Genomic DNA, 17,507 nt, shown 5'->3' with positions numbered 1-17,507 from the left:
GACAGAGAAAGAAAATTGCCTTCATTTGAAGCTTGTTTCAATTCAGGTTTTTGTATCTCATTATAACAATATCATTCATCGTCACACACCTCCCCCCAGCAGGGTGGGTAGAAGAGAAGCAGTGATTATTTGGCGACATGATTCATTTGCCTTGAGCTAGCAGCTTAAATTAGGTTAGGACACTTACTAATCCATGCAGAAGGGTAACCAGTTTTGTACAGGACAACCAGTGTGCAAGTGAAAAGCTTAAAGGGGTAATGAAACTGTGTATTTTTTCCTCTGTTACTCCCAATGCATGATAAAGAAAAGATAAGAGATGTAGCTTTCAATGTGGCTAATAAGAAACATGTGGTGAGAACGTCTATCCAAGCAGCACCTAGACAAGAAGGGTTTTCTCATTTCTCACTGCCATGGAGGCACCTTAATATGGAGGAAATGTGCCCAGCTCACCACAAGACAGGAAAGGTTAGAATGACAACCCAGCCATGGGGATGTAACAGTTTTGCCATTTAATATTGTCACAGAAAAAAATGGCGAGAGTTAAATGTCCAGCAGTGCTGCTTTCCAAACACTTGAAACCAGAATCTGCCATGAAATTAGAAATTGCCAAAGGTCTCTGAGGCAGCCTCCAGGGATTTGGAGGCACAACCAGAAGAAGAGGCAAGCAGATCAAGCCAGCAGAACTGCTCCTCCACAACTGGAACAGAGAGCTGCAAAACCCTCAGTGCTGGTACGGAAATCAGGCTGTCTCTTCACGTATTGGACACACATCTTCATACCTGGATAATCTTATTTACTAATAAGGGTAATTTTTAGCATTTATATCTCAACTTTCATGGAAATAATATAAAGAAACATGCAAACAGTATGGTAGGGTGATGCTTATTTTACAGATAGCAAAACTGAGACGTGCAGAGGTTAAGAGGTGATGATTTTTAAGATCCAGCATTCCCACTGCCTTTGTTCAAAGACAGCCCTTTAGACTTGCTGGAGACACTAAAGCCAGCAAGAGTGGAATCAGGCTGATCTCTTTGAACGCTTGAGTGCAAATAACCCTTCCAAGAGCTCACCAGAAATCCAGAAACTAAAAAGAAAAGAAAAAAATTCTTAGTTCTTGTTATTCCTAAACACATGACCCAGTCCTACCTCACTGCCTCCTGCTTTCCCCTGGATCATCACTTGCTTTTCAAACACAGAGCAAAAAGTCTTCCAAAGATTAAACTCCCTTGCTGGTTTATAATCAATTCTGAAACAAGGGAAGATGAAGTGGCTGTGATGCCAGACTCCTATAATGCTCCTTTTTCCTAACATTCACCCTTGCAAAATGACAGTCAGAAGTTTTAGAGCTTCAAAATCAGACGATTAGACTTTTTCACACTGCCATAATCATTCAGTGGCTGTTCACTTCCTCAGAAAGCTGAGGTCCCCTGCACATTTTGCAGTTTATAAACAATACAAGTCTTCCCAGAACCTTGCTTGTGCCTCTGTTTCAGCTTCCAATGTTGATTTGTTGTTTCTTTTTGTTTAAAGTTCCACCCTGTCGTCTTTGGAACTCCATCCACTCACTTCTTCAATAATAAATGATAAAAGGAAATGGAATAAATTCCTCTTAATGAGGAAATTTTCACCTGGCACAGAGGACCTGGGGAAATCTATTAACTGACTGGAAGAACACTGGCAGCATTGCAATTATGAGGAGAGCTGGCTCGCTTCAGCGTGGCCCTCTCTTCCACTTGACTGGCTGATCTACCCGTTTAGGAGCAATGCTAAATAAACGTACCGGCAGAAAGCCCCAGCTTGATATGGGAAGAAGCACTCTTCCTTGTCTCCCAAATCAGACTCTGCTTCATTTTAGGTATGTTGGCAAGTTTATGCCCATCTGTATATTACTTAGGCACATGTTAATGGGTCTTGATCACAAGGATCAGGAATGTTTTATGAACTGAGGGCCAAAGCCTGAGCTGGCAACATTTGGGACACAGCTACTGCATCAGGTAACAGCTGCCATGTAAGCCCACAGGCTCACCCCTGGTTTATCTCAGCAGCTACTCATGTATATTGGACATAACATAGGAGCTGAAAAGATGAGCACACTCTGGCTCAGCCCACCAATCTTGAATTCAGTTCCTTCTAAATCTGGAGGGGGTGGATTTAAACTCAGACTACAGTTCTGCTATGCCAAGCAAAGTGGACCAACAGCAAGAAGTGCTAGAACCAAAATGCCTAAAACCTAGTCCTGAGAGAGCTCTTCCTTTCTCAGTACTCATAGACCTAGAGGGTTTCAAAAGCCTACTTGATTTCAGTCTGGATTATGTACAAAGACATATTCTTCCTCTTTTCCTCATTGTCCTGCTCTGCTTCAAGGCTCCTAGTGGCTTTCTTGATTGCTCCTGATGTTTTACAAGATTTTGAACATGCTACAATTAAAATAATGAGATCAGTGTATAAATTCTCTCCCTGCTTCTCTTCTCAAGGAGACAGATTGTTACCATTTTTTCCCCTTCTAAGAAACTCATGAGATGACTGACAAAAAGCTGTCAAAGGAGTGTTTAGGGAAGCAGGAGCTGTAAACCAACAAATCTTGCTCACTGAACAACTATCACTCCAGCGCTCTGCATCTTTAACATTCAGGGCCCTGGGCTAATAAATCTCATTGTAAACACCTTGATTTAAGTAACATGAACCTCACACTGTGTCCTAAGACCTAAATGATTCACACCTAGGATTAAAGTGATGTGCCGAAGCAGCAGCTCACACCAAAACACAGCCAAGAAATGGGTCACAGATGCTTCATCAAAGCCTGTTTTCTACCCCTGGTAAAATACAGCTTTGAGGTGTTTGCTGGGATGCCATGGTATGGACTCCCCTGCTTCTGGTACTGTACATACTATAATGTACATACCAGACATTCCCTGATGGCTTTTAAAGGGCAATGCTTGCATAAGCCCTGTATCAAGGAAAAAAAAAATGCACATTAGGTTTTTAAAAACGTACAGATCTTTCAAAGAAAATACAAAGAAATTATTACAAATGGCTCTATAAAACAAATAGAAAGTAACTTATGTCAGGTCAACACAAAGCACAAACAGTGCTGAATACCTGCTTATATTATATTCTCCTCATGTACTGAGTTCCTAACTTGTTCCTGAGTCTTCCCTGCCCCACAGTTCACAAAGATGACAGAAGTGATCTTCCCAGTTAGTTAAAAGTGACTATGACAAATAAATCAGTGACAGCTCCTCAAACAGTAGAAATCAGGGCAGCCTCATTTAGCATCACTGGACCCACTCTGCTTTATACCCACACAAGATCCAACTTACACTCTCTGACCTGTCCCAGGAGCATGCAAATCAGCAGAAACACTGCTTCTAAGAAGAGCAGGTGTGCAACAACAACTGTGGAAGAGCACAGGTTATTGATGGCCTGTCTGAACTTTCCTTCCTGCATCGTTTCCCAGGTCACCTGCTGGAGACGGGCTTTAATTCCAGCACCTCTATTTCTGTGGCTACTCCACCAGAGTCATCTTTTGAAATCAAGTCATGCTTTCAGCAAGCAGCTTTCAAAGCGCAGCTTTCACAGACCCAAGGACATGGCCTTTGAAAAGGAATTCGCAATAAACAACCTCTTCCATGGGCCACCAAGCAAAGCACCTGGCTACAAATGCTGGGGTGAAGTGGGTCTGCATCCTCCCTTTTTTTTTTTTTTTTTTTTTTTTTTTTTACCTGTGTCTCTTTAGGAACGACAAGAGTAATACTCAGGACTGCACTTACCCCTTTCAAGCAAACCCCAGGCCAGGAGGGGTTTTCACTCAATGCCCACAGAGTAAGGACACATTCTCCTCCAAAACAAAGCACCAAAGTATAAAGTTATCAGAACAGATTGGTGCCATCATTTCCCACTGCTAGTAGGCTGGTTAATTTGGTATCCACCAAAAGAAAGATCTGCTGTTTTCATTACAGTTAATTGGAAGAGTTGGGATTTAAGAAGACAGAGTTCAGTTCACTGCTCTGTCAGACTGTGTTTGAGACTTTGGTCAAGCTTACCATCTCTATGCTTTGCTCCTCAGTGGCAAAACAGGGGTTTATCATGCTCCTCTTTTCTCACTTGAATTCTACTTTGCAGCCTTTTATCAATATTGAAATGTTTCTCTTTGGGCAATTGTGTTGGTTTAAGCCCTGCCAGGACTGGAGACCACGTTGCCGTTGTCCCTCCCCCACCCTCGGACACAAGTAGGGCAGAAACCCTGGGTTAAATTAAGAAGAAATTTAATACAACAGTGTAAGAAACAATCTGAACAACAACAGTAGCAATGCTAACAACAATAAACAGTAATAAGAGTGAACAAGACAAAAGATATACAGAGAAATACCGCAATGGTTACGGAGAGCCCGCAGTGTGCTCCCGGCCACCAAAGCCACAAAGGAAAAAGTTCCCGTGCTCCCACGCCTGGACCTGACATCAGCATGGTATGAATAACCTGGCTGGAGATCCCTTCTCCCTCTCTGCTGGGGAAACTTAACCCTATCCTAGCTGAACCAGGACAGCAATCTACTCACACTTACTTCTGCCTGTTGCAAGAAGGCCCAATCTTCCTCAGGTCTTACTCAAATTTTCCTCAGCAGTGACCTTGACCTCATTATCTCTCCTTTTCACCCATCCCTGTGAGCTCCCAAGTAATGGCAAATACAATCAATTGCAGGTTCAACTGCTACAGAGATGGCACAAGTCCTACTGATTTTCAACAAGGTTTCTGTCCCCCCGTCACTTGGGCATAAGTGATGATTTCACCATAGCTGCCTACCTCTTTACCTATATTTAATGGTATTCGTCATACATTCTCCTTGCATACAACCACCGTTCTCAGGGATCACAATATTAGGAACAGATAAAAATAACCATGACCACACGCAAACAAATCCTCACTGCACATGATCAAAGAACAGATGCTAATTCCAAAAAAGGCTTTCCCTTGCACCCAGGCTACCAGTGTCTTGAGTCAAACATGCCCCAGATATTACTTCCAAGACTGGGCTTCAGCTGTATTCTTGAGAATGATGGTGCTACTGGATGACACTACAAATCTGATTAGCTCTGGACTGGGTCCATAACGCCAGCCTTAAAGTCACATCTTGCTCCTCACTGCCTCAGACAGCTAGACATGGTCTGTTCAAATTTCCATCTCCTTCACGAGCTGTCAGTGTGATGAACAGCCAGTGGGGTCACTCCAGGGCCCTTCCCCTCCATTTTCTCTCAAGGGACAGGCAAAGCTAAATCTAGGGAAAGAATGTCCTGATAACAGCATATTCTATTGCACTGCCACTGCTCCATACACCATCACCTATTCGTAGACTGACAGCATGGGTTGGTGCTTGCTCCTTCCATATGTGTGCATGTACATGTGGTTTGTTTGTGTGTCTGCATGTGTGTGGTGGAGAAGGTTATAGTTAAGATTACATTACTGAAGGTATGAAAGTAATCAGCCAAAAACCAACAAAAAAACCCACAAAGTAAGTGTCCATTTAAAAGGAAAAACATGTAGGTCACAGGAGAAGCAGCAGAGGCATGTCTGGTGTGTGTGGTATTATCAGATATTCTTGCAAGTGCTCTCAAAATGGCTTTCTTTTCCCAAATCAACTCAGGCCATTTGCTTTCCTGCAGCCAAATTACAACACCTGAAACAACTCTTTCTCCATCTTAGATTGCCCAGATGCAGAGTCAAATGGAAACATTGCTGCCTCATGACAAAAGCTATACAGTTTCACCAGCATCAGGTCAAATCTTTGGAAAGAAGTTTGCTGGGACGAACATAAACAGGTCAGAGGATGCCCTTCCCAGTCTCTACTGTCTCTGCAAATGGCTTGCCTTGCCTGTACACCACTGAGACCAGACAAACATTATTAGGTCAGAAAGGTTTTTCCTCCCATATAATACAATAACATTATTTCATACAACCCTTCACACATGGAAACAGATTCTGTGCATAAATCACAGGCCTTTTGCTCACCCCTGAATCACTACACGAGACAACACGTGGTATGTGAATGCTGCATGCTAAAACTGCTCACAGAGGCCTCCACCTGCCTCTGATACCCCTTCCCCATCTGTCTGTTATATCCTCTTGTTCTAGCTCTAAATTTCCTCTTGCCAGGGACCGTCTCCTTGTTACCAGTTTTTACAGGGCACACATCAAAACTCTTGGCAGAGATGTTACTCCAACTGCATCCAAAACCTTGCTACAAAGAACCTCCAAACCAATCCTGAGACAATAAGGAAGGGCCAAATTCAATTGAACAGAGAGTGAGTTTGTAACCAGTAACAGTGCCTGGGGACAGCGTGACTACTTCTGGTTCTGGTAACGGTATTTCAACAACAGAAAGATTTAAAGCAATGACAGTGCCACAGCTCATTCTTTTCAATTGGAAATAATCCTGTAGCACAGGTAAAACTCATGCCAGGCATGCCAGGGACTGGAAACAGCTGGCTGCAGGAAGAGCACATGTGTGCCAAGTCTCATCTGCATCACTCGATAATTAGCTTTCCCTCGGCTATTGCAGAGATGTGTTTCCTGATGTGGCTCACTGGACTAGTCTCTTAGTTCATGTCAGAAGTGTTTTTCCCTGGCTTTTTGCCTTTGTGCTAACACACGTTCAACATAATGCAGATGGACAGTCCATGCCCTCCCTCCAATGAAGGTTGTGAGGTAAGACAATTTCCTTGGGAAGGTCTGACTAAGGATAATGGACTGAAAATCTGCACTGATAAGTGAATGAGATCAAGTTAATTTATACCACCTGCAATCCGAGTTGAACTGCATGGTCTGTTTAGAAGGGACACAACATGGGTTGTGTATGATACAAATGCAAGGTCTGATACTGTCAAAGGGCTTTCTGTAGCCTATACAGCCTGCTGCCGAGTCACCAGATGGATGAAAAACTATGTGGGATGGTAGCAGCTACTGATCACATTACTAGTAGTATTATCGCCTGCCACCCGCTGCAGAGAAAGGGAAAGCAACCTCAGTGATATAGGACAGTTCAGCACGATTAGCCTCTGTGGAGTGATGCTGGATTTATACGAGCTGAGGATGGGGCCAACCTCTGGGGTCCCAAGTGCATCATTCCCGAGCATGCCACTCTGGCAGAGAGGAAATCAAACTGATTCTGGATACACTTTTTTTTCTTCCTCAGGAGCTGCACATATATAAGGCACTTGAGACAAATGCAATATGACACAGATGTTAGAGGGCAAAAACTTGTGCAGCCCAACAACAGACTTCTGTAAACAATCAAGCTGCTCCTTCTCTTCACCATCTCCCTCCACATTTATTTTTGTTTAGCTCCAGATCCAGCTTGTTCCGGGGGGCAATGGAGAGCAAGGGCTGCTCAATTAAAACCGTGCAGCTGGTCAAAGAAACCGAAATCACAGCAGATGAACCAACTAGCACCTCCGTGATGTACTGGCTGTGGTGCGCTTCCAGTGCCATCATGTGGTGAACGTGGTCAACACAACAGGTACCCGAAGCAGAAAAGCCGGCCAACATACAACCAATAACTCAGCAAGGAGGTTCTCCCGACCTCGTAAACCACGAAGGGAAAGCTCAAGTCAGCAAGAGGCTGGAACCGAAATACATCTCAGCGCTTTAATTTACTGCTATCTTTCCTGCTTAGTTTTATATGGTCATTTTTCTCGAAGAAAGAAGAAGATTTATATTTAAATTTGTCTGGAATTATAGATGTTTGAAAGTGCAGTACAAAAGCAACACACTGCATGATCACAGCAAGGCAGAAAGGCTTAAAAATCAATTGGCCAGGCTGAAAAAAAATGTACCCTCAGGTGTAGTAAGTCAGTACAAGCCCTGTGTTTGAAGGCTAATTCCGTCCTAGGTACACTGAGAGCAGTCTGCTGTTACACACTGCAGGCCACCCACATTCCCAGCCTCAGCCTCAAAAATTCACTGACGATTTTCCAAAAGAAACTGGAACTTCCATAAACCCTAAGAACAGCCAAGGTACCTAAGCACTCAGAGAAGTTCTTTTACAAAAAACAGTGTTCTCAGAGTACTGCCTGGGTAAGACAGTGAACTGTGTTTTAAGACAACACTGCTTAATCCAAGTACTGAAATAAACTTCTCAGCATTGATTACATCTGTGCTCAGGGCTTACCACAGATTTCCCAGCAGAAGGATCCCCAGAAAGACTGGTGTGCCCTAGGACAGGGCTGTTGTTTTACCTGTTCACTTCCCTCAGGATCTTCTCCATGTTCCCAATGCTGCGCATCTTATACAGGAACCATTTGTCAATGGCTGTGAGTTTGTGAATGACATCCACAGGGACTTCATTATCCAAGGCCTGCCAAAAATAAGACAATGCCAAACAGCTCCTTTAATATATGTTTAGCAAATACAGATTTAGTTTGCAAATAGGTAGCAGCAACCATATAGCATAAAGATACAAAAAGTACTGTAGACTGAGCAGGACAAATCAAAATTTCATCTACCCCAGGATCTGTCTCCCCCAGCAATGGAAAACATGCTCTTCAAGCAGTGTAGGGAGGCACCGGTCACTTCTGCACAGGCTGTGGTACCAAAAGCTGGCTTTTATTTGACCAAGAGAGATAATTTGCTTTCCACAAAGCCAGCAGCCAAACTTAAACTGATGGCAACAAGGCTTGGCAGCCACTGACTATATGCCTCAACTACCTACAGCAAGGCATATTCAGTCTGCAGTGCCAACTCCTCCACCTACACCCCTTACCACTCATGTTGCCTAAATCTCAGACCCACTGCCAACCTATTAGCTGCAAATGTTAAACAGCAAGATCTGGTTTCTCAGCTGTGGACGAATTTATTTTCTTTTGGGGCATAAATCTTGATTTACCCTTGAAATACAAGGCTGAATCAAAACACAGGGCTTTGAAATACCCCTGGAGCAAGGGAAAGTCCAGTCCTAGGTGACACGCTGCAGCTACAGCATAACTCAGGCTTCTCTCTCTGTATCTTAAGTTAATGTCAAGATCATTCAAATTCTTCTGCATTATTATCTAACTATTTTATTATTATCAAACTATTTGCTACCATAGGGTAAAAAGGAACCCCCCAGAGTTATTATTCAAATGATAATGTTTTACAGAACACTGCAGTATTTACAGAAAAAGAAACAAACTCAGAGGAAGATGCTAGATCACCCCACAATATGATTGCATTGGGGTGCAGTTGTATCTTGATACATTGCAGTTGTATCTTCTGTCACTGGTATTTCTTGGGTCTCACCAGTGGTATACACAGTTACAACTCTCCTGGTAAGACAACTATAATCAACCATAACGCTAATACCAACACAGTATCTTTGCTGAGCTGAAGTAATCAGGCTCATTAATTTGTTACCATGCTTAATTGTTTTCTTGCAGGTCAGCATCCCTGGAACAAAGCCAGAGCAATGCCACTGAAGGAAACTCCAACATTAATCCAGGAATGAGTCTGGCCCACTGCACACCGGCATTATTCTTCCAAGCAACCAAGCTGTGGACACAACGTTGTACCGTCACCACATGCTTCAGCACTGTGATGTGGAGACTTTACACCAGCTGAGAGAAATGTACAGGTCACTTCACTCCTGTGCTCTGAGAAGGCACCACCCACACAGACAAGGGAGGGGTAACAGCTCTCATCAAACACTGCAAAATACTGACACTGCCTTCTATCTTTTCTAAAGGATTTCCAGGAACCTTCCCTGGCTCTCCCTCACAATTTTTCTCTTGTCCTGAGAAGTAATAAGCTGCTGACTTGAATAGCCTGCTTGCTCACAAGCAGCAGAGAAAATTTCTAAAGACCATTTTGTTCCTTTAGAGTAACCAGTCTGTTACACATGGAACTTTCAGCTAGTGCTTGGGCACCCAACAGCCACTGCTCTTCCAAATGCCTGCAGAGAGAAGCTTGTGGCTCATGACAGTCATCCCTGAGCACTGTCAACACAAGGCTGGACTTCTCACACATTTCTGTGTGTAATACTGGTATGAGGCAACTGGTAAGGGTCCCTCCCATCCTACTCCTTAGCGCTTGGAGGGTAAAGTCACACTGCTACATTAGTGGGACATTAGCAGGTCTTCTGTCCATCTATTTTCACAAAACACATGCAGACTTGGATGTCTTGAGGATCTCCAACCTTCAGTCAGTGGTCCCTGAGCCACGCACGTATACACACACAGGTAGCATGCTCACATACACTTAATCTGCTTAGGACACTTTATTTAAGAGTCCTAGGCATCTTCAAGGGAAACTGAAAAAAACCCATAAATGCCTTCCCCTTCTTAAGTAGAGAAGGGGCAGAGAAAATAAACCATCTTCCCCCCTATGGCATAAATCTGGAAACTGGGAGAGAAGAATGAGTTTGCAGACAGTTCTTGCTCTGAAATCACCACATGACAGGGGCAAATCAGGTTTCCTGGCAGAAAATTCCTGTAAAATTTGAACAGAGGCCCTGGACAGCACTCTGATGGCTTTATTCCAACCTACATGAAGGAATACAGCCTAAACACACTGTGGAAGAAGGTGGAGGGAGGCACAGCAGGACAGCATGACTTTAGAGCCCTGCTCACCTTCAAGAGTGTCCCATCCAGTAGACACTGGCCCCATGCTGGGAAGCCAAGGGGGTTTATAGGACTGCCTTCATGCTGTGAGTTGGAGAGCAAGCCTGGTCTCCAGGCCAAGCAGCAGAGGGCAGCTCAGCTGCCCGTGCTGTCTTTAGGTCTGTGACCCTTGTTCCTTTGGTCCTATCCCTGCTCCCCACCAAAAGAAGTATTTAGCTGCCTATGGACAGAGCACAAGTGCAAACTAACATGTCCGTAGCGTGGACAACCAGGAGACCAGGGCCCTGGTGTGAAATAGAGCATGGATCAAATCCACAGCGTAAGTCTTCTGAAGCCACTTGTATATAAATCCAAAGAGGGCCCAGAAAAGATCTGATACAACCTGATCAGCCCTGCTCATCAGGCAGTTATTACATCCTTGTAGCACTCGGCCACTCTGACCAAGGAACAAATCTCATCTATTTCAGCCTTTCTCCTAGTGCCTTCTTTTACATTACAACAGAGAGTACTGTTACAACAGCAATAGCTCTGAATGGCAGCTGAACTCCCTTCCCTTTCACCTGAACAGTTACTGTTTTCGTCATCCAACAGACAAAGGAGAGAGAAAAAGTAAAAAAGCCTTGGAAAGTTGACTAGTGGGGCTTGGGGGGAGGAGAAGACATACAACCAAGCTCCATCCTGTTTCAGACAAAGCTGACGGCTAAGGGGGACTAACTGTTGGCTTTTAAATGTCAGCAAGCTGGAAAGGGATTTCCAGGCAGGCGGCCCCAGCTGCCAGAAGTACCTCTTACTGATATTGCTTGCCTCAGTTATTAATGGGGACGAATTAGCGCACTGTGTCAGACAGAAGCAGCTCTTTAAAAGGAGGGATTAAGACTTTGATCTTGCTTTTTTTGACAGCTCCCAGTGAAAATGCCACCAGCTGGGAACACCCAGAGTGTTCACTGTGGCCCAAACTCACCTTCATCTCCCCAGATCCCCTGTGTTAACATGGGGCTAGGATTAACCTTTCCTAAAAGCTCTCTGAGCCACTCAGAGACAAGAAGCAAGATTTTTCTCTGAGTCACAAGAGAAAGCTGTAATAAAGACCAAGCACAGCTGTTGAAGGATGTTCTACACTTATGAAGACACACATTTCCCCAGCTTGAAAAGCAAGAGTCAACAGCCGGACAAACCACACATTTATAGAGCATCTTGTGCTTTTTGTTCAGGCCATTTATAAGAGGAACAGCTATGTGAAAACCTTTTTACAAATATGGCACAACCTCAGCTCCCCACACTCATGTGGAGGATGTAATGAGATGTACCTACACATGAGCACAAAGGACTTAAAGACTCCACCACACAAAGTCAGAGCCACAAAAAATAGTACCTGGTCATTCCCTGCAAGGAAGGCTTGCAATCTTAAAAGAAACCCACAACAGGTAAGTATGAGCTATAAAAGACAGCTGTCTCCTCTTCACAGAGGATATGAACAGCACACATTAGCTGCATCAAAACCAAAGTGTGAAATTGCACCTACCTTGTAAAGTAACTAACCCCACATTTACCATGTGATATGCACAGGAAAACACTCTGGGGCTGAAGGAACAAATTATTTCACACCCTAGGTCCCCTTACAATAAATCTCACCTTACCCAGACACCTTGAAAGATGAAGTGATTTGCCCAGTGTGACAGGAGAGAGGTTAAAAGAATGCTAGGGAAAGTTGAGCCTATTTCAAAGAACAGGGGATTTCCTGTATGCTAAATTTAACACAGAGTTTTGGGATTTTTTAGTTTCAAGCCCATACCAATGCAGCAACTGCAAAAAGACAGTGCTCTCTCACAGACTGCAGCTTGCCATTCTTTATCATACTTTGTTTCAGTCCTCAAAAGGATCTTAATTTTCTTCTTTCCTCCCTCTCTATAAATTAATGGCAATCTGCAAAACTGGCCGACTTTGACTGAACATTAGCCAATATTTAGCAAACAATTATATTACAGGAACAATCAAAGGAAAGTGATCCAGGTCTCCACCAACACTCAGCTACAAACTGCAGTGTCAGGACACAGGAATGCACCTGCTGCTGAATGCAACAAGCATTGGCTAAGATTGTACCAAAAGGCAAACACATTACCTGAACACAGAAGATGCAGGAAAATACAGATGTCAGCAGGAAAAGTTAAAGTCATATACCCACCCAGTTATTATATTCTGCAGAGGAAACTACATGCGACAGAGAATATCTGTGCTTCAACAGCAAGAATCCTATGCAAGGTGGTCCCAGCATGCTTCACACAGGGAAGCAAGGGGGTGTCACCTCAGCTGATCCAATCTGGTAGTTGTAATTCAAGGAATGTAGCTCAAGGACTTTCTACCTTTTGTTACCTTGGCTATTGCGTATATCCGAGTGCTGGATGGCTCAGAGAGTTCTTTCTGGAGATCTACGATGGCTGGCCAGGCTTTATTCATGGGCAGATGCGAAGTGAAGCCATCTACAGATGGGTGGCACATTCTCAGGGCCTTTTGGAAGCTCTCTTCAAAAGTGCGTCCAATAGCCATGACCTGTAATGAAGAGCATTTCCACATTAGCTATGGTGAGCTGCTGCCTAGATATCCCCTGAATAACAGAGGAGTGCAAATTTAAACCACGAAGACAGACATACAGAAAGATTACAGACTTTGGACCTCCTCCTTAAGACAGTCCTGCTGGCTTTAAGACAGGCACAGCTGACTAAGCCTTGGGAGTTCCACTTCTAGGCCTGACTCTGCCAATATTATCAAGAGGGAATTTCAGACAAGTGACTGCTTTCTTCTTTCATCTCCTTATCTATAAAACACAGGAAGCCTCTGCTCTTCTCTATAAACTGCTTTGAAGCACTTTAGTAGAGAGAAGCATTATGCAGCAGCATGGGTGTAGTAATATAGAAGGATATTTCTGTTTAACAACCTGTTAGAGATAGAAACTCACAGTGGGAATTTTAAGGTTCAGAATAAATCTGCTCCTTTTCCTTTAAATTAGATTTAGCAGTGACTCTTCCCTGTGAGGGCTCTCTTAACAGATTACTCCTCCTTGGCATAGCAGCACTGGGGTTTCCCTCCTTCAATCTTGACACACATCTAGTAAGAAAACAAGCCTTTCTCTGTGGAAATCTGTGAGGTAACAGAGCCCTTTCTCAAATTTCTATATTTTTATTTCCCAGTGCAGTGAAATCCTAACAACACAAATTTTTTTTCAAACACTATGTTAAAAAAATAAAAAGATAAAAACAACATTGTTTTTTCTCTTCTCACAGCCCCAGGCCCACTGCCCAGAACAACAGAGCTCATGAAAAAACAGGCCAGGCCAGGCTGTTCAATTAATATGAATGCAGTAGGTACTGTGATCTGGCTTCAAGTTCAGGCCTAGGGAGACAACTGTGCCATATGAAAGAGGCACAGCGACAAGAAGCTCTTTGCTTCAAAGACACCCACTCCTACTCACAGGTCCTGGAGACAAATCTTTTTGCTGAGTACCTCCACCAGCTGCAAACTGCATCTCTTAAGCTTCTTCATCCCTGTTTCAGTTCACCCCCCAGCAGTCACAGACCTGCACAGTTGGAGCACAGACTCTTCCTACAACTCTCCCCTCCCTTTACCCAGCATCATGCCTTGAGAAGCATGGAGGGTTCATGCAGTTCTGCTTTTGTGATATATGACCACTGGAAGGACTCAATATTTCCTCATGCAAATGTGTGTGGCCAGGAAGTGTTTACAGCTGATGGTGCACAAGGCAATTGTATCTAGGAAACCCAGCTCTACAGAACAGTCCAAAAACCCCTAAGCAGAGAGGGTTAATACCAGTAAGTGTCAGCTTGCTGCAAAAAACCCAAATTCATTGCCATTAAAAGCCAAAACTGCCACTGGAAAAACAAGTTCTAATTAATCCTTCCAGTTGTGATGAAGGCTTATTGTCTAAGCAAGGAAGAATTGATGTTAAGAAGGTCTCATGTGTCAAAATAATTTAATAAAATAGCTACTTGAAAAGCATTAGGAAAAAAAGGCAGCTGAAAAAATACACAATTAATTATTTTGCTTTGGTAGCTGATATGTAATTAACTAATTAAGTGGGTAATTTACCCATTTTCCTTCATTTCTCTCCTCTTAAAACATGGTCTGGAAATGTTATTATTGTCCCGGACACCTTAAAACCAGGCTTTAAAAGTCACAATGTCATTTTCCAGTCATAAGACACTTAATCACTAAGAGAAGTCAAAGCTTCAGAGCAAGATTACAGGTTGTGTTTGTGTTTCAAGAGCAGAAGTGGGCTGAGATTTGTCATATGGTTTTAACAGAGAGGACAATTAACTATGGGAACAACTGAGAGCTGTGGCTCATCGGCATTACTGAAGATCTTAACAGACTACAAGTCTTGAAGTAATACCCTAATTAACCACCACTACAGAACCCCAAACAAAAAATATAACTCAGAGTCCTGTAGTGACTGTTCAGAATGAAGTCAACCTCAGGTGATCCAAAGTGGTCTCTTCCCTTAGGAGTCAAACCATTTATGAATCCACACTGTAATACCCAAGACTACACAATTCTAACTGATTTTGATTAATTATACTACTGGATAAAAGTCATTTGAGCTGAATAAACACCTTCAAAAACCATTAGGTCCCTGAAGATAGATATTCTGAGGGTTTAAACAGAAATTACTTTCCCAAGTGGTGGAATGGGAGAGTCTTGCACTCACCTCTCCCACGCTCTTCATGGAGCTTCCAATCCGGTTGGATGTATGCTGAAAACGATCCAAATCCCAGCGGGGTATCTTGGTAACAACGTAATCCAGGCTGGGCTCAAAGCAGGCAGAGGTTTTTCCTGTCACAACGTTCTTGATTTCTGGCAAGGGGATCCCCAAGGCAATTTTGGCAGCAATGAATGCTAACGGATACCTGCCATAGAGGAGAAGTAGAGAACAGTAGAGTGGGAAGCACTTTGCCTCTGTAAATCCTGGGAGTGGATCAAGTTAAACAGATGTGATTTTTCCCTTCTCAACACAACAGAAGGTTACTGTGCTCAAGCACAGCAGGGCCCATCCAGATTCCTACCTTAACACATTGTAGAGCTACCTAGATCTGGCACTTCTTTATTATCTGCAAAGCCACCATTTTAAGTATCTGTCACACGCACAGTGAGACCACATAAACAGATATGTTTTGCTGCAGGGCTGTCATCCAAAAAGAAAACAATCAAAACGCCCACTGTCCAACATCATGGCTTATCTCTAGTCTGCTATGGCACTTCAACAACCACAAGAGTTGTTGAGAACTGCAAATTAGAGACTAATTTGTGCCTCTCAACAGCATCTGCAAAGTGCAATTAAGAAGCCAATTTTTAAACAGCCTGCTCTGACCATCCTTATCTTGATTAGTTTATGATTAGCCAACAAAACAAAGGCAGCTAGCAATACCATTTGCATCAATCTGACAGACAGCTCATTAATAACTGTGTCCTCTGGGTCCCAGAGATGATTTGCAGCCAACATATGGATACAGTGGATATGCTTTGTAAGGACAGCTATTAGGCTCCCCCCCAACACCTCCTGGGAGTTTTTCCATTTGTAGTAACAGCATCAGCAGGCTGGAATGGACCTGGAGGGCTCACTAACCCCTTCCTCCATCTCCCAAAAGGACTAACTCTCCAAGGGTAAATCCTAGCAGATGCTGACAAGAACTGTTCTTAGAAGCTTCCCATATAGAAATCTGAACTTCACTGACCTGACTGCTCCAGAGTTCTCCCTAACAGCCAACTTCAGTCTTCCTTGCTGCAAATTAAGCCTGTGCTTCCCTGTTTTAACTGCCTGGAGAGCAGATGTAGGAACTCTTCTTCCTTGCAGCTATCACTTATGTGTTTAAATAATATACTGATTCAAGTCCCTCAACGTAATTCTCTTTCTGTTCTCCCCTCAGTTTTTGTTTATTCATTTGCTTGTTCTGTAATATTTTGGGGTTTTTAAAATAATCTTACCCTGTTGCCTTGGAGGCCAAAGCTGAGCTTCTTGAGAGTCTGGCATTAACTTCAATGATGTAGTACTCCAGGGATGTTGGATGCAGAGCAAACTGGATGTTACACTCTCCCACAATGCCCAAGTGTCGGACAACTTTGATGGCACGATCCCTCAGCATCTGAAATTCCTCATTAGTGAGTGTCTGGCTTGGAGCCACTACCACAGAATCGCCTGTTTGTCACAAGGTAGGGAGAAGGAAAATAAGAAGCAGCTCAGTGGCAGTAAATTTTAGCCACAGAGGTCATGTTCTTTGCTAACCCATTTCTAGTAATGAAGCTACCACAGATATTCAAACCTGTGGATGCAGAGTTGATGAAAAGCACAGATAGCTAGAAGCCTAGAATTGGAAAGACCAGGCAATCTTATGGAAAACAGGATCATAGGGGTAGGTTTAACCCACCAATATCTGTTTCATACCCTACCTAGCTGTGTCCAAGACCTCAAGAGTATTCCTAGAGCCCACTTTGTCAATCACAAAACTATGTCAATAACAGCAGGCAGAAGGGCACTGCATAAAAAAGTTAGAGCCATTTCCAGTGAGCCACCCTGTGCCCAAGCCTACCTGTGTGGACTCCCATAGCATCAATGTTTTCCATATTGCAGACAGCAATACAGTTATCAGCAGCATCTCTCACAACTTCATACTCTATCTCCTTCCAGCCAACAACTGATTTTTCCACCAGAATTTGGTTAGTTATTGCAAATGCCTGGGAATATGTTACAGAAAATGAACAGTAAAAAAGAAAACCTTATTAGAACATGTTCCATATTTAAGACTTCTGTGGCTTATCTCCAGACATCCTAGACCAATGTGAAAATTGAAAGATGAAGATATGCAAAGTTCATAGCCCTGATGACAAGCACTTTATATTTCTCCTTTTTTAAAAAA

At 43.3% G+C, this 17,507-nt stretch overlaps 1 protein-coding gene across 1 annotated transcript in view; it reads right to left on the bottom strand.

Moving 5' to 3' along the window:
* Positions 1-17,507, bottom strand: part of CPS1 (carbamoyl-phosphate synthase 1) — a 96,356-nt gene that overhangs the window by 40,467 nt on the left and 38,382 nt on the right. Inside the window, exons 17-21 of the mRNA XM_026852190.1 lie at positions 17,181-17,325; positions 16,579-16,789; positions 15,305-15,503; positions 12,955-13,131; positions 8,230-8,348 (exon numbers count right to left, since the gene is read on the bottom strand). Of these exons, the coding sequence (XP_026707991.1) occupies positions 8,230-8,348; positions 12,955-13,131; positions 15,305-15,503; positions 16,579-16,789; positions 17,181-17,325 (851 nt within the window). The remainder of the gene's footprint in view (positions 1-8,229; positions 8,349-12,954; positions 13,132-15,304; positions 15,504-16,578; positions 16,790-17,180; positions 17,326-17,507) is intronic.

This window comes from Athene cunicularia (genome assembly GCF_003259725.1).
Source record: "Athene cunicularia isolate RWA chromosome 7 unlocalized genomic scaffold, athCun1 chr7_part1, whole genome shotgun sequence".
Classification (NCBI taxonomy): Eukaryota; Metazoa; Chordata; class Aves; order Strigiformes; family Strigidae; genus Athene; species Athene cunicularia.
The sequence above is the reverse complement of the archived record's forward strand: the minus strand, read 5'-3'. Positions and strand labels throughout refer to the sequence as shown.